Below are 18,626 nucleotides of genomic sequence, written 5' to 3' on the forward strand. Positions count from 1 at the left end.
AGGTGGCACATTTTAGAAAGTGTGCCTTGGCCTGCGGCTGTGCTGACTGCATTGGGTCAAGATGAAGAGATGGAAAGTAGAGAAGTGCTTAGGATGCGCCGTTGAGGCAAGATGACAGTGTTGATGTGGGTCAGTAATGGAATAAAAGGGTGTACTCGCTGGCAGGCAACGTTTACATGCACACTGATTTCAAGTGAACTTTTAACCCATCCTTCTCACATGTCTGTATACCCTTTTTAGCTTTGACCCAAAGTTTCCTAACCATTATTGAGCAAAAGCATTTGAAGGGAAAAAACATGGCACACACCAAAATGATGACTTGTCCACAATCTTTGCTTCAGTGTTTATTGAACAAATAATTATGGACACATCTGTTTTTACCTTCTGCCATTTGGTACAAGAGTGTTTAATCATTCAGCCTACTGTATAACATTATGCAGTATATAATATGGATTCAAAAAAGCCTTGCTAAAATAAATATGCTTGTATTCTCAGAAATGGCAAAAATGATGTTCAATTGTAATGATTAGTTATTTTCCAGGGTTGCACTTACTGTATTTCTATGTTAAATTACCAATGTGATGACTGAAAAAAAAATTCTAATTCTGGCAACAACAACAAAAAAATAGCCCTGTAACTGGTTGGGAAAAAGTGCATGGAAACTCTTGTACAATTTTTCTAAGGCCTCATGCTGTGTTCGCTTGATGATTTTGATCTTGTAATTGATCCTTCACTGGTGTTTGAAAGGCATTTTAGTATTTTAAGAGCAGTCACAGGCAGCATTAGGGCTAAACTTTAGTAGGGCTGAGACTGCATCAACGGTAATATACAGCACTGGAAGGGAGGGAGACGAAGAGTGCATTTGAATGAAAGGAAAAGAAACTAAGATGAAAAGAGGGTCAAGCGGATGAATGGAAATATTGATGTCAAATGACAAATTCAGTAATGTATGTTCTGATTGAAAACTACCCCAAACATGACCTCAAAAACAAAGTCATTCACCAAAATGATTTCTATATCTGCTTACATTCAAATCAGTGGTAACATAACCTTTTTCATCATCTTGTGACCCTAATGGATACATGGACATTAAATGTGGCTGGAGCACCATATGGTCTTTCAATTAGGCCCCAGTCCTACTGACCTTGCCATTCTCCAGAGATAGTGTGCAGAATGTATGTGTTTGCGTGTGGCTGTGTGCCTGTGTTTAGGGGTGTATGTGTGCGTGTGTGAGTGAAATACATTTGATGAATGTCGGATCATTCACAGATGGTGTTTTGAAAGACAAATGTTAGGTGGATTGTATCCGTTTCCAGCACATGAATTGTCTTTCCATATCTTAGACTCTTGGATGCTCACATGGGTAATAATTTACTTCTGGTCCCTTCTCAAAGATATCAGTCTTGAACATATGCATGGAAAACTGACATAAGTGCGTGCTCACGCATGCACACACAACCCAGGTATTAATCAAATCATATTGTTACTGATGAGGACCTGACTTTATGGTAATCTGTACTAAAATCAGCCCTTCCAAACATAAATAGTAAAATACTGAAAATGTTGAGTAGACTATGTTGTTGTAATTGTCATTTTAGTGATGACAACTTGTAGTCCCAGGGTTACGACGTACCCGACATATGTGACTGTAAGTACAATATCTTATTTTTTCACTTTATTTTATTAAAGGGAATCACGGATAGAAGGACATGCAGTTCTTAAAATATAAATCTTAGTACGAGTTATAATAATTTGATATTAACACCCCTCTTAATCTTTTCGTTTCAATAAAATTTGTAAAATTATTTCAACTAGTAGGTCGCCATTGTTGTTGGCGGTACATCGCATGGCCACGCCACGGGAATTCCACGTGTCACTCTTTTAGAAAAAAAATATATATATACTGCATACTGTATATATATATAGTATATTAACTTATTCACTCCCAGCCATTTTAACCAGAGCAAAGCCCTTCGCTCCCAGCTGTTTTACTGTATTTTGACTGATTTTGCAAGGCCCACAGAAAATTCTCTCTATTGCTATATAAACATGGAACCCACCAAAAGAAAGATTAAACTCTCTTCTTTCAGCAGCAAAAAAAGTTCATCTCTTTTTCCGTTCTTTAGAAATCAGCATTAGAAAATAGCTCAGTTTGAGCAATTTTCCAATTTCTGATGAAAAAACAGAGAAAGTGAGCTTTTTTTGAAAGCATACATTTCAAACATAACTTTGACTTTAACACAGCTATTTTTAGCTTGTGACATCCCAAACAACTGAATAATGTTTTCGTACTGCAAAATAACAAACAACAAGACAAATAGAGCTTTTGATCGGACAGTAACAATTTATTTACACATAACTAAACTATTGAACTGTTGAACTATTTGCGCACATAACAACGGAGAAGGCTCTGGCTGCTGCCGTGGATAATCTGATGAGTCCGAATCAAGATCAGTCACACTTTTTTCATCATCTTCATCGTTGGTTTCAACCTCGGGCTAAGGAGTAACGCAACGTGAGCTCCGCAGAACGCGAGTGGAACCTGACGCTGTTGTGGACGTCACCATCTCTCTCATCAAGATAGATTTTTTGAATCTTTCTTTGACGATGGTTTCGTTTTCTTTTCAAAACACCTCCAGTGTCGTTTGCCTTTTTTTTCCCGCTCGTTCTCCACATTTTTCTCAAATTCTCATGCGTCTTCACAAGATTCCTCCAACTTCCGTTTACTGACTATTTTTCTTCACTTCCTTTCTTGGCCCGAGATGAGTTCTTACCAAATGCACTACTGACCTCCAGTGGCCAGTTTTTTTTGTTTGTTTGTTTTTTTTGCTTTAAAATGGGTTTTGAGCTTTGTGCATTGTATCTTAGATACATAGGGACCTATAGATGTCTCTTGTCCAAAAAAAAAAAAAAAAAGGCAAAAAATGTATAAATACGTTTTTGGGACACTGAAGCAATTAAAAATAGAAAGTATTTATACGTCTTTGGGAGCAAATGAGTTAATCATGTAGATAGTGATTTAAATATGCCACCAGTTATCAATGGCTAGTTTTACATTAATTAGGGATCAAGCCAATTAGTGCTTTTTGTCCCTCGACTGACGCCGTAGTTTTCCTTTAATCCACAGTGGGGTGTAAGGCAGAAAGAAAGGAGAGTGGACACAGGCATTCAGATTCGTAGCTCGCACTGTGCTGTTTATTGGCGTAAGCATCGTAAGCATCGTATCATATCGTACAACTAAAATAATATTCATATCTCTCAAAAAATAATGTTCACAAAAAGAAAAGTGCTTCAATCTGTATTAATGAGGCCCTATTCGCACACAGTTAAACAACAATGCAAAGAGAACTAGCATTCACAAATTCACAATCAAAATAGATTCAATTCAATTCAATTCAATTCAATTCAATTCAATTCAATTTGTATAGCCCTCAATCACAACAGAGGTCTCAAAGGGCTTTACAGAGGCAATATGATACACAATTAGAAATGAAGCAACAAAGATGAATAGATACAGTTCAAGTCCTGGGTATCCCCTATCCTTAAGACCCTCCATGCCGGCAAGGAAAAACTCCAAAAACTCCAGAGTCAATTGGGAGAAAAATGAGAAACCTTGGGGAGTACCACAGTCAGGAGAGATCCACTCCCAGGACGGATAGACAGGAACCCCAGAACGGCTAATGGGAATTAGCAAGCGAAATTGTAGTCCGTAAAAATACAGTGGAGTAAAGGAGCAAGAAGAGGTCCCTCTGGTCAGATGAGACGGGGGTAGCAGCGAGGACGTCAATCCAGCCAGGGGTCCGGACAGTCAGGAGGCTGCAGCTGAAAAATAGCCCCTCCCCAGAGGGGAGGGGGGAAAGGGGACACCGGGTGACTAGTGATGAAGAGACTAGACAACTAGATATTAACATTGGAAAATAGAAATAAAGTAAGACAAGTGGTAGGTAGAGTAAGAAAAGGAGATAGAACTCAGCGGCTGTACTGCCCCCAGCATTATAGCTTCTAGTGCAGCTTAAACTAAACTGTGAGTCTACTCCGACTTCAACTAGCCTAACCATAAGCTTTGTCGAATAGGAACGTTTTTAATCTAATCTTAAATGTGCAGACTGTCTCGGCTTCTTTAATACTAGCTGGAAGCTGATTCCATAAAACAGGGGCTTGGTGGCTAAAGGCTCTAGCTCCGACAGTACTTTTATAAACCCTGGGAACTACCAGTAGACCTGCATTCTGAGATCGGAGTGTTCTGTTGGGGCGGTATGGAACGAGAGCATCGGTGAGATAAGATGGCCCCAACCCATTAATGGTCTTAAATGTAAGAAGGAGTATTTTAAATTTAATTCTAAACTCGACTGGAAGCCAGTGAAGTGCCTGGAGCACAGGGGTGATGTGCTCTCTTCTATTGGTTCCTGTTAAAAGTCTTGCTGCTGCGTTTTGGACTAGCTGAAGACCTTTTAGAGAGTTTTTAGGACAAGCTGCAAGTAGGGAGTTACAGTAATCCAATCTCGATGTAACGAACGCATGAATTAATTTTTCTGCATCGCTTTTAGATAAAATATTTCTAATTTTGGCAATGTTGCGCAGGTGAAAGAAAGCCGTTCTACAGGTTTGTTTAATGTGTGCTTTAAACGATAAGTCAGGGTCAAATAAAACTCCTAGGTTTTTAACTGTGGCGCTGGAGGCTACACTTACATTGTCCAGAGTGACTATCTGGGCAGATAAAGAGTCTCTAGCACTTTTCGGGCCTATTATAAGGACTTCTGTCTTTTCAGGGTTAAGTAGAAGATAGTTAGTGCTCATCCAGGTATTTATATCTCGGACGCAGGCGCTTAGTTTTTCTACTTGCCTGACCTGCTCAGGTTTAATTGATAAATACAGTTGTGTGTCGTCAGCGTAACAGTGAAAGTTAATGCTATGTTTTCTGATGATATTACCTAGAGGAAGCATATACAGCGTAAACAAGATGGGCCCGAGGACAGATCCTTGCGGCACACCATAACTAACTCTAGAGTACGATGATGATTGCTGGTTTACATTGACAAACTGGTACCTATTAGATAAATATGATTTAAACCAGCATAGGGCTGCTCCTCTAATGCCTATGTCACGTTCTAATCTCTGCAATAAGATATTATGGTCGATTGTGTCAAAGGCTGCGCTCAGGTCCAGCAGAACCAGGATTGAGACTAATCCAACGTCAGCGGCAAGTAACAAGTCATTAGTTACTTTAACTAATGCGGTTTCAGTGCTATGATGAGCTCGAAAGCCAGACTGGAACTGTTCAAATAAACTATTGTCCTGAAGGTGCTGACAGAGCTGTTTAATTACCACTCTTTCAAGGACTTTGGAGAGAAATGGTAAGTTAGAAATAGGTCTATGATTGGCCAAAATATCAGGATCAAGAGTAGGTTTTTTCAAGAGCGGTTTAATAACTGCATATTTAAAGGACTGCGGCACGTAGCCAGTAACTAATGAGGTATTTATTATATTTAAGATAGTGTCAATAGTTAGAGGCAGGGTCTCTTTAAAAAGTTTGGTTGGGATTGGGTCGAGGAGGCACGTTGATGGTTTGGAGGACATTATAATTGAAATTACATCAATTTGGTCTACATTGGTAAAGTTATTTAATATTTTAGAGGGTTTTATAGGAGATTCCGAATTCTTTGTCTGCACTTTATCAGACCTAATAACTGGAAATGATTCATTTATTTTATTTCTAATAGTTGCGATTTTATTGTTAAAAAATTTTAGGAAGTCATCACAGCTAAGGGTGGTTGGGATATAAGGTTCTATTGAGGTGTGACTGTTTGTCAGCCTTGCTACAGTGCTGAACAGAAACCTAGGATTATTTTTGTTTTCCTCTATTAAGGATGAGTAATATCTGGTTTTAGCCGTACGCAAGGCCTGCTTATATGTCACTAAGCTGTGTTTCCAGGCAGAGAGGGTGTGCTCTGTGTTGGAACGGCGCCAAAGTCTTTCTAATTTACGTGTCGATTGTTTAAGAGAGCGTGTTTCAGCATTATACCAGGGAGAGGCTCGTCTTGGCTTGACAAACTTTAATTTGGAGGGAGCGACGACATCGAGGGTGGTACGAAACGTAAACAGAACACGATCAACAAACTCGTCATTAACAGCAAGGCCGGGCATCATTCCTTCATAATTAGATGACATGGAGGCAAATATAGGCTGAATTATCTGTTTATACTCTGAAACAGAGTGATCACCTAATGTCCTTTTCATCTGAGTTCTAGTCACTAGTGGCGGATTATCTTGAAGCACAAACTGAAAGGTAATTAGAAAATGATCAGACAGTACGGGGTTGTGGGGATGGACACTAAGATCACTAATCTCCGTACCGTATGTTAAAATCAAGTCCAGGGTGTGCTTGTGACTATGAGTTGGTTTATTTACATTTTGAATGAAGCCAGTCCCATCTAGTAGGTCATTAAAGGCCTTACCAAGGGAGTCACCTTCATCGTCAACATGTATATTAAAATCCCCTACAATTATAATTCTATCCCAGCTTAGCAAAGTACTAGATAAAAAGTCAGAGAAATCTAACAAAAACTGTGAGTAGGGACCAGGGGGACGGTAAACCACTATGAAAAGAATTGGTTTTTGGTTCTTCCAGTTAGCGTCTATAATTGATAGTGCTAGACTTTCAAAGGAGTTATAAATGTAATTAGCTTTATTTTTTGGGCTCATACCTAAACAAGAGTGTGATATTACTGCCACCCCCCCTCCACGGCCCGTGCTTCTAGCTGTGTGAAAATTCACGTGACTTGGGGGTGTGGATTCATTAAGTCTAACAAAGTCATCCTGCTGAACCCAAGTTTCAGTCAGGGCCAAAATATGAATATTATAATCCCCAATTAAGTCATTAACTAACAGAGATTTGGGCGAGATTGACCTGATGTTTAATAATCCGCATCTTATATATTTATTACAAGCTATTTTATTTTCACTGCTATCAGGGACTATATGTATTAAATTCTTTGGTCTCGTTCCTATAGTACTCTGTTTTCCCCTGTTCACTATACGAGGCACGGACACAGTCTCTATCTTCTGTCCTGAATTTTGGATTTGTGACAGCTCGGAAAGAGGCGAGTGGTCACTACTGACAGAGTTGTGTTTTACACTACAACACTGCGCCCGGGCCCCCACTCTGAAGTGTCACTTTGGGAGACTTAGTTTGGCGGCCAAATTTCGAGTTAAGAGAGCAGCACCGTCCCAAGTCGGATGAATGCCGTCTCGGCGCATGAGCCCGGGCTTGCCCCAAAACGCGTGCCAGTTATCAACAAAGACTATATCGTTTTCTGGGCACCATCTAGACAACCAGCGGTTAAATGATGAGAATCTAGAGTACATCTCATCATTGACCAAATTAGGCAGAGGACCAGAGAAAACTACGGTGTCCGCCATCGATTTAGCAAGTTCACACACCGTGGCTACGTTTAATTTAAGCACCTCAGACTGTCTCCGCCGGGCGTCGTTACCGCCTGCGTGAATCACGATACGGCGGAACCTCTTCCTACTCTGCTTTAAGAGCCTGAGGTTTCCTTCGATGTCACCGACTCAGGCCCCTGGGTAACACCTGACAGACACCGCCGGGTGCTTCACGTCTCTAACTATGGAGCTTCCAATTACGAGAGTGTCTGGTTCAGCCGGTGTGTCGCTGAGGGGGGCAAACCTATTGCTGACGTGAAGCTGCTGGTGCACTAAGGTTGTGCGTTTACCACTGCGCTTCCCCCGTACAGTCACAAATCCGTCCTTAATTTCCCCCCGGCTGTACGGGGCTCGCTGGGGGGCTAACTGCGCTAGCAATCCTACTACTGCAAGCACGACCTGCGGGCCCTGCCACTACCTGGCTATAGCTAGGACTAGCTTTCGTCTCTAGAGTGCAGAGCCGTGCTTCTAGCTCAAAAACCCTGGTCTCCAACCCTGAGACTAAGCTACACTTCCTACAGCTACTACTGTCCTCGACGAAGGAGCCAGGGTGCTCGCTATACATACAGCACACTGAGCAGAAAAGACGGGAGGAAGAAGGCAGAGGGCTAGCCATAGCTCGGATAAGCTAGGCTAGCAAGATAGAGCTAGAGAGGAGAGTAGAGTAGTTTTAATCCACGACCTGTTAAATCGTGGGATAAAACAAATTAAGGAGCACTAGGAGAGCCGAACCAGCCTAGGATCGATTCTCCGATGTGTCCGTGGGATAAAACAAATTGAGGAGCACTAGGAGATTAGCGACTAGTAGCAGCGCTAACAAACAAACGATATGCAAAATACACATAAAACTTCGTCAAACTCTATTTAAACATTTTAGCAACTCGTTTAGCTCAACAAATACAACTGGATAGCATTATTTAGTCACAATATACAAACTATGATGCTTGCAGCCATTATCTTGTTTTGTTGTGACGACAACACTCAAATGAACTTGAATCACAATGGAAGTGCGGCAGCGTGGCCATGTGACGCCACCGCCCCGCGACATCAACAACAAAGGCGAGCTAATAGTTTTTTTTTTTTATTTAAAATTTCACTAATTTTATTAAAACGAAATATTAAGAGGGGTTTTTAATATCAAATTAGTATGACTTGTTCTAACATTTATCTTTTAAGAACTACATGTCTTTCTATCCGTGGTACCCTTCAATACAGGGGTGGGCAAACTATTCCACAAAGGGCCGCAGTGGGTGCGGGTTTTTGTTGCAACCCATCAAGAGGACACATTTTCACCAATCTGCTATCTTACAAGTGCAATCAGTCAATTGCAGTCAGGTGCTTCTCATTTCTGCTGAAACCTCATTGGTTATACTATCTGTGCTTGGTCAGTCGGAACAAAGACCAGGACCCACTGCGGCCCTCGAGGACCGGCTTGCCCACCCCTGCTTTGATATGATGTATTATGTATGATTTTGGACAGTTATTTTGAGATTTAGCGGGTATTTAGGGGTGTTTAAAGGATCAATTCTGACTAATGCGGAAATTCGGGTTACGTCGCCAGCATAGGAGCGCAACTCGCTCGTATCCCGGGGACTATCTGTATTTAAAAATAAAAAAATAATATAAAGATACAGTGGGTTATCAAATATATCGTATTTAATTGTTTTGATGTCCCCAAACAAAACACTTAAAGGACAACTATATGTAAGATATTGTATTAATACTTACAATGACTGTACCAAGTCAAGACAACATATTATAGTGTGCTTTTCAAAAGTTATTCAATTTGAGTGTAAGATTAAAAGGGAGAACTTGTGCACACTCCAAAACCCCTTTGACGTCTGGGGTCTCTCCCAATGCAGGGAGTCAAGTTATGGTGGAGTAATCATGTGACAAATCCACCCTCACACACACCACACTGTAACCAAGCAACCAGAACCAGCATTACAGCTTTGTGGGACACCCCAGGGAAGTGTAGTGAGAATGTCAACACTAAGCCAAATCGAAGTCTACAATTTAAAACCCTTAAAAACAAGTTGTATTTTTTTCCCCTGCCCATGACTCATAATAAGCTTGTGACATTCATCACTCTTCAGAATGCTGTTTTCGTTAGATTCACATTATGCCTCCTGGACACAGTCACTCTATTGTCATGGATAGGCTTTAAGTGCCTGAATTCCCCAAATGTTTAAGTCAGTGAGTCATGCTGTGTATTATCACTATCCTCATTCATGAGTCAGATTAACGTCAGCCTGTCCTGTACGTATGTTATCTCAGTATTTGGCCTTAAAAATGGACCCCAATAGTCATATGGCTGTAGCAGTGTGTCATAGCTGGATATTCATTGCGATGTCCTGTTGACCCCCGAGCATTTGTGCTTTAGCAGTCATAACCAAATGAAGTAGGAGGCGATGCTGTGAGGCAGGATATCCCCTCTCTGTCTTAAATGCTTCCTCTCCTTCTCAAGCTTGCACACACACAAGGACGTTACTCACACTGTCCTCTTTCTCTTGCTCTGCGTTTGCTCAGTGGCCAATCAAATGTCTTTTGAAGCTAAATCTTCTTCCTTGACATGTGTCTTGAGTCACACTTGTGAACGTCATTTTCTTCTCACTTCTACACCCCCAGTGTACGCAACGTCAATGTTATTATTCATTTCATTCAAGCGAGACCATGTACCATCTGCATAGTACCAGTTGCGCTGGGTATTCCTAACAACCACATGACCAAATTTGACTACAGTTCTTTATTTTGCGATTCACTTAAAGAAAAGTTTTCAAATTGATTTATGCAAATGCTTTACTGAGGATTCCTTAAGAAATGAAAAAGCACAAATTCCTGTTTACAGTTTTTTAAAAGTCTGTCATGCCCATATAAATATATATACAGTGTATCACAAAAGTGAGTACACTCCTCACATTTCTGCTGATATTTAAATATATCTTTTCATCGGACAACACTGACAAAATTAGACATTGACACAATGAAAAGTAGTCTGTATGCAGCTTATACAATAGAGTTAATTTATTTTCCCCTCAAAATATCTCAAAATATCGCCATTAATATCTAAACCCCTGGCAACAAAGGTGAATACACCACTTAGTGAAAGTTGTCAATCTTAACATAAATAACATGTCAAATGTCGATATTTTGTGTGGCCACCACTATTATCCAGAACTGCCTTTACTCTCCTGAGCATGGAGTTGACCAGAGCTTCACAGGTTGCCACTGGAATGCTCTTCCACTCCTCCATGTTATTTGAGACTTTGCACACTTCCACCTTCCGCTTGAGGATCCCCCAAAGATGTTGTATTGGGTTTAAGCCTGGAGACATGCTTGGCCAGTCCATCACCTTTACCCTCAGTCTCTTCAGTACAGCAGTGGTCATCTTGGAGGTGTGTTTGGGGTCATTGTCATGCTGGAACACTGCCCTGTGACCCAGTTTCTGGAGGGAGGGGATGATGCTCTGCTGCAGTATTTCACAGTACATGTTGGGGTTCATGTTTCCCTCAATTGAATGTAACCCTACAACACCTGCAGCACTCACGCAGCCCCAGACCATGACATTCCCACCACCATGCTTGACTGTAGGCATGACACACTTATCTTTATACTCCTCACCTGGTCGCCGCCACACTTGCTTGAGACCATCAGAACCAAACAAACTAATCTAAGTCTCATCAGACCATCGGACATGGTTCTAGTAATCCATGTGCTTTGTTGACATGTTTTCAGCAAACTGTTTGCGGGCTTTCTTGTGTACCGTCTTCAGAAGAGGCTTCCTCCTGGGGTGACAGCAATGCACACCAATTTGATGTAGAGTGCGGCGTATGGTCTGAGCACTAACAGGCTGACCCCATAACTCTTCAATCTCTGCAGCAATGCAGACAGCACTCCTGCGACAATCTTTCAAAGAAAGTATTTGGATGTGACTCTCAGCACGTGCACTCAGCTTCTTTGGACTAACAACCCGAGGCCTGTTCTTTTTTTTTTTCCTCTATATTTTTATTATTTTCCAAAAAATTAAAAGACAAAAACTGAAAATTCAAAACATCATGGCCACAAGAAGGCCTTATTTCGCAACCCAATTGAATAAAAAACAAAAATAATGAATAATCTTATACACATTCTTATTCTTATATATATCTTATACCCGAGGCCTGTTCTGAGTGGACCCTGCTCTTTTAAAACGCTGAATGATCTTAGCCACTGTGCTTCGGCTCAGTTTCAGGGTGTTGGCAATCTTCTTGTAGCCTTGGCCATCTTCATGTAACGCAACAATACGTCTTTTAAGATCCTCAGAGAGTTCTTTACCATGTAGTGCCATGTTGGAACTTTCAGTAACCAGAATGAGAGAGTGTGAGAGCTGTACTACAAATTTGAACACAATTGCTCCCTATGCACACCTGGACCTAGTAACACTAACGAGTCACATGACATTTTGGAGGGAAAATGACAAGGAGTACTCAATTTGGACATTTAGGGATGTAGTTTCTAAGGGGTGTACTCACTTTTTTGCCAGGGGTTTAGATATTAATGGCTATATTTTGAGTTATTTTGAGGGGAATATGAATTAACTCTATTATATAAGCTGCACACAGACTACTTTTCATTGTGTCAAAGTGTGATTTTGTCAGTATTGTCCCATGAAAAGATATACTTAAATATCAGCAGAAATGGGAGAGGTGTTCTCACTTTTGTGATTCACTGTATACATCACATTTCTGGGCAACAAAACAAATAAAAAATGATTAAATCCCTAAGTTTATCTACTATATCCAGAATTACACAGGAATCCAAATAGACCCTACAAAGATGGCCAGGAGGAGAATCAGTTCTGATGAGACACAAAATGTTGATGTTGATTTGCAAAAACTCTTCATTATCTCACGCTTGTTACCTGTGTTTTATCAGACATTTTGACAACAACAACTACAAAAAATCACTAACCGCTGTAGTCATCCAGAAGCAGCTTTTTTTATGTACCCTTGGAGCTATGAAGCTGTACGAACACTTGTCGGCAGGACACTTCACTGCTCCGCAGAGTGGTAAGGTCTGATAACAGCAGGGGACGGCACGTCGAAAATGAGTAAATTGACCAACAACCAATGATCAGTGATTAGTCAACCTGAACCGTTTATGCCAATGAAAAGAAATGTAGAAAACTAGGGGGAAAATAGAAAAACTAACTTGTCGACCTTGACAATGCCTGCTTGAATTCTGACTGCACATCAATATATTGTTAAAATATACTGTATTTTGTAGTAGCAAATCTGTTTCCAACGGTTCTGAGATGAAAATGCAAATACTGTATAATAATAGTGCGACTTTCCACCAATTTCCCAAATGCTTGTCACTACTCCGTGCTATATAATGCACTTCACGTGGTGATTTCAATCTACCCATTCAGCCTTGTGTCTCTGTTTACCTGGGCTTAAAGGTGTTTCAAGCATTTGAGTGTATGTGTAGAAGTTTTTTCCTCTAGTCTGAGCCAATTTCCCAAGGTTTTAGCTGGTGGTCAGCCTTCATACTCCACACAAACACACATTTCTCAAAGATGCCAAATGTGTATGTGATAAGTGATCAATTCAAAAAGTCAAACGCTGAGTGCTGGCTTCCATCACGCACTCAAACTGCCCCAGCTTCTCTGATGTCAAGCCAGATTGCTCAGGTAGGTTGCATACTCTGGACAGGCAGTGCTGTGTGTCTCAATATGTGTGCCTGCCTCGTGTAACATACAATCCTGCCTTGTGTGCAAACCTTAACCTGTCATCAGGGAGGTATAAGTGCAAATGTACAGCAGCTATTTACCCCAAATCACATCACTCACCCAGCAGAATTGCCTGTCCAAATCTCAAATTTGTATCATAGACATTTTTCCCTGATTCTGTGCATCCATTTTTTTTCCTTTTCACTGTTAAGTAAAGGGCTGTGACTGTTCGAGCATTGACTGTGCCCTCATGTTCACTGCCCAAATCAGTCTGCAAAGCCATGCTCAGATGTGTCTGGTGTGAAAGAAATAGTTGCTTCATTTGCATCAAACGGGTGTTAATTAATGGGAACAGAGATCTCTAGCCTCTCGTCTAACATGAGTGACATCTTACTTCAAACCTTTATGGTGTCTGGGTTTGTGGTACGTGCATGTTTTTATAATAGAAAATTGGCTCTATCAGGGTTAAACAAACACTCCAATATTGTAAAAGTTTTTTTTTTTATTTTCCGAGAAGAGTGGAAGATGCAGCGTTAAATTCAAAGGACAACGTCCAGGTTCACAATATGTTGGAATTTTGGAAAGATAAAAAGGGCTTTTATTATGCAAAACAGCCAAGCTCAGACCTATCAGGAGACTGGTTGCATATTGTTTCCTGTAATCAGCTTGATTGATTTCTTTATATGATACAAGTTTATCCTTTCCTATCATTATCATCCCTAATGGAATGGATGGTGTTTCTCTGCTGATTGCTCTCTATCTAATCTTAATTTATCCAATGTCAGAAGAGGACTCAGGAGTATATTTTTCACATCTGAAGCTGAAGGTCTGACGTTTCTCGAGATGGGATGTCCAGTGGAATGAAGTGTTGCATTTGAACAGGACAGGGCACTACTGAATCCCTAGACGGGGACTTCTTTGGTCTTGTCTCATCAATGTGACACACTGGGAGAGACAGACCCACGCATAGAGAGTCCACACATTACACGCACATTCGAGAGGATTGCAGACCAAGATACATTATCTGTGCCAGCACCCACACATGCACTTGAGCTTGTTTTAAAGCAACAGTTTAACAAAGTGGTTGTGCAGGAAAATGGATTAGAATGTGTAGACATGTTTAGTGGCCTCTGCATCCAATATGGGAATTGTAGTGTGGATTTGGATGAAGGATGGCGTGGAAGGAAGTAAATGTCAATTAGTGGATAGTTGATCTAATGCAGGTGGTGGTTATGCTGATTATTTCAGGGCTGTTGGCTGCTAATTAAAGCAAAAGGCTATAAGTCTGGCCATCCTTGAGCATTTGGGATTGCCTAATGTCCTTTCAAACCTACAGTCCAATGATTCACGATAATTATGGGTGGGCTTCCTATGGTTAACATACTTAACAAAGTCTGAACGTGAATGAGTGAATAGAACAGCAAATGTGATGATGATGGTTTGGATATGCATGTATATGCTGGGGGTGGGGTGTTTCATTCTGGTGGCCATATTTGACATTGAGCAGCATTGCCATCACACACTGGTCAGCTGACTGAACTGCATGTGATCACTAAACGATAATAACAAAGCTCAGTTTCAAGGCATTCATGAAAGAAAAGGAGTTCTGTTGTTTTCTCACAGAGATGGAGAAGTCTAATTTCGATGCTTGCTATTTACTGTTAAACCCTATATAGCTGCATAGCACAGCAGCTGTAGTTTGAGAGGGACTGAAAGCGTGTGTCTGAGAGAGATTTCAGTTTGATTTGAAATTATATTGAAAGTCAATTTATTAGATAAATCTATTATCTAAATCTATTATCATGTAATTATAAAATAATATAAAAAAAAATATATATGTAATTAAAGTGTGGAGGGAATAAACTACAGGGAAAAGGGAAGCGAGGGACCAATGAATCAGCCACTGGGAGGAGGGTGAGTAAGAGACAAGAAGATAGAGGGAAGGCTAGCATAGGACGAAGGCGGGTGAATGAGCCAGCGGGGGTAGGTTTAGCAAACCAGTGAGCAAGGGAGAAGCAGAGGGAGGAGAGAGAGGAAAAAAGGGGGTGTTGCTGCTGTTGCGATTGTTTCTCCTGTCAGTTGGCTGTTGCCTGCCTCACAAGCAGGAGGGGATGCACCGAGCAGAGGTGCAAACGTAGAGGGCGGACAGTGAGCACTGCATTTTGTTCCGGCAGCCCCATTGTGATCTGTGAGACGCTTTGTGAGGAGATGCATTTATATGCTAGATACTGATCTGCAGATCCATGGATTGTAAGAAGTGAGTAAAGGCTACCTTATGCTGCCAATCCGTTCTGATATATTTGCCATTTTCAACAGAGGAGTCTTGAACATAAGGGAAGCAAAAACAGCGAATCTGGTGTTTTCATCCCTCCTTTTCCTTTCTTTCACACCATTTATTTTGGTCTGACTGTGTGTGTATCAGAGTATGCCACTGTTGTTTGGCTCTCTACAGGAGGGATGCTGGAGGCTAATGTGGCTAACATTAGCATGACAGCAAAGCCGAGGGAGCCGGACCTCAGGATTCCTGCTGTTTCCAGCCAGGATTCTTCAGCCCAGTCGATGGCCTCAAAGAAGCCCCCAGCAAAGCCATCTGCGATACCTCAGGGACCACCACGACCCTCCAGGTCAGAGCTAAAGGTCTACCGGCCAACTAGCGGATCCATCCCAATTCCAGTCTCAAATCCGCCCAAGCTACGCAAGCAGAGATCACTCAGCAACTTGGCTGTACTCACTGATGCTGAGAAAAAGCTTCACCTGTACCAGACTCCCGGGTGGACTGATGATTCTGGCCAGCCTGGGCCCGGCATCAACAAAGGAGGGCAAACTAAGGCACGACCTGCTGTGAGTGGTAAAACATCCCTTACAAGGAAATTTTCAAAGTCAGAACAGTCCCTCTTCCAGGGAAAGCAGAAACCATTGAACTCCCAGACTGTGTCATCAAATCTGGGCAAGGCGAGCCGAATCCCAGGCCCTGGGAAACCACGGGGACCTTATGCAGAGGTCAAGCCCATTAGCAAGACCTTTGAGGGAGGCCAGAGTCCAGGACCAGACATTGATGAACCCCCTGTTAAGGCTAATGGAGCCGCCAGTACAGGAGTTAATGGCGCAAAACTCGGCGAGAACGGAAAATTTGCTCCCCTCTTAGATGAGAACAAGAAAGAGGGGAAGGTGGTAGAAGGAGAAGATGATAAGGCTTTTTTAAAGGTGGACCCTGAATTAGTGGTTACAGTTCTGGGGGATCTGGAGCAACTGTTGTTCAGCCAAGTGCTTGGTGAGTGTAATTTTTTTCTAGAGCATCTTTGCATGGGGTCAAGCATGAGACCAACAGTTAAGGAAATGTGTATATACTGTATGTGTATATATGTATGTATGGGTCCATAAATGCTGTGTATTTTCTGATTGATTTTTGCACTGGAGTGCTGTTATGCACTCAAAATGGGCGCGACAGCTAGATGCTATGTAATGTAAACAAGCAACAAAATTGGCTGTGACTGTAAAACAGCAAACATGATGTACTGTATGAATACTTATACCGATGTTTTCCTGTGGCCCAGCGGACAAATGATTTTCCAAAAGGTGAGCATCGCTTTTTGCTAGATTTGGAGCAATTGGATCTGACCTGACAAACTGCCACAGTTTCATAGTCCCACAAACGATAGAACTTGATCTTCATTCCCCGTTTACGCTGTCCACATCCCAAACTGGCCATTCATGATTTAAGCCAATTTGAGTGGGACTCGTGGGTAGTGGCCGTTGTCAGTTGGCAAATAAGAAGGCAGCATTGTAAGTGAGACTGCAGTCACAATGGGCCACGTACTTGGCGTCGTATCGTTCCCTCTTTTCTCTCATATCTGACCTCCGACCTCTCCTGAACGTCGATTGATCTTCAAGCTATGGACAGATGGTCACCATATACCATTCACATTCTCCTCCCTCTTCTTGCGATGGGCAATGTTTACAAGTAGAGATGCGCAATGCACACTTTTTTTGCCAAGAATAAAGAAAATACTAGTTAAAATGGATATTAAAATTCAAGGGCATATTTTTCTTTTTTATATAATCTAATTTTCTTGCTTTCCAGCCAAAATTCTCATCTTGTGTCATCTTCACCCCAGTCTACGAGTAGCCGCCCTTTTTTCAGGATGAGGGAGCCTGTAAAAGGAGGAACTCAGTCTAAAATAAAACATCATATGGGGAATTTGAGTTAAAGAAGTGTCATAGTAAAAATGTCATACGTAAATCTGTCCACAGAGGCAAAGTGAGGCGTTTTAGTCTGCTGTGTATTTTGTCACAGAAAGCACAGCAGGTGTGTGGGTGAAGTGTGTGAAGATGCTCATGAGTTTCTACTTCTTCCTTCAGGAGAGGCTATAGTAACTTGCCCTGAGGCTGTGGTCTGATCATTTATCATATCCTCATTTCCATTGGGACGTGCAGCTAATTAGGTTCAGCATTGCATGCAGTGTCAAATTGGAAGATGCATCATATGCAGCTTATTTGCTGTCCTCATTCCACTTGCTCATGTGTCTGTTGTGAAACTGTTGTTTCCTGTTCTTTGTTATATCAGGATAAATCTTTAAATTTAACTTGACCCTTGCCATTTGGCTGTGTCCTGTTTGCTCCTGCTACTGAAATGGCTTCCATCTTCTTTCGTGACATCTAGCAGTATGCAATGTGACAATCCCCTATTTCTGATGGGACATCAGCAGCTGGCAAAGATAATGTGGAACAGCAATGAGTTCCAATTTAGATGTGTTAAGTTACCTATTTGAAAAAAAAATAGGGCTGTCAAACGATTACAATTTTTAATCGAGTTAATCACAGCTTTAAAATTAATTAATCGTAATTAATTGCAATTCAAACCATATCTAAAATATGCCATATGTTTCTGTAAATTATTGTTGGAATGGAAAGATAAGACACAAGACGGATATTTACATTCAACATACTGTACATAAGTACTGTATTTGTTTATTATAACAATAAATCCACAAGATGGCATTAACATTGTTAACAGTCTTTCTGTTGAAAGGATCCACGGATAGAAAGACTTGTAGTTCTTAAAAGATATATGTTAGTACAATTTATAGTAACTTTATATTAAAACCCCTCTTAATGTTTTTGTTTTAATACAATTTGTAAAATTTTCAATAAAAAAAATAAGCTAGTAGCTCGCCATTGTTAAATAAAAATAAATAAATAAATAAAATAAAAGCTCGCCTTTGTTGACGTCACCGAGCGGTGACGCCACATGGGCTCCCTGCCGTTCCTCCAAAGTGTCTTTTACTACGTACGGTAATGATTGAAGTACACCACAAGGTGTCACTGGCGAGTTTTAAATTGATTAGAAATCAAGCCAATGAGTGTGTTTTGTCCCTCGACTAACGCCGTAGTTCCCTGTTTACTGGGTCCATCCATTCCATTGTACGTCACGGTCATTTGAGTGCTAGCTTTACAACGTACGAGACCTCTGATA

General features: G+C 41.1%; 1 protein-coding gene across 3 annotated transcripts in view; it reads left to right on the plus strand.

The window, feature by feature from the left end:
- Nucleotides 1-18,626, plus strand: part of LOC130932140 (neuron navigator 1-like) — a 118,632-nt gene that overhangs the window by 10,798 nt on the left and 89,208 nt on the right. For all 3 annotated transcript variants that reach the window (XM_057861567.1, XM_057861575.1, XM_057861584.1), the window contains exon 6: nt 15,606-16,424. In XM_057861567.1, coding sequence (XP_057717550.1) covers nt 15,606-16,424 — 819 coding nt within the window. The remainder of the gene's footprint in view (nt 1-15,605; nt 16,425-18,626) is intronic.

The sequence above is a fragment of the Corythoichthys intestinalis genome, chromosome 2 (assembly GCF_030265065.1).
Source record: "Corythoichthys intestinalis isolate RoL2023-P3 chromosome 2, ASM3026506v1, whole genome shotgun sequence".
NCBI classification, from domain to species: domain Eukaryota; kingdom Metazoa; phylum Chordata; class Actinopteri; order Syngnathiformes; family Syngnathidae; genus Corythoichthys; species Corythoichthys intestinalis.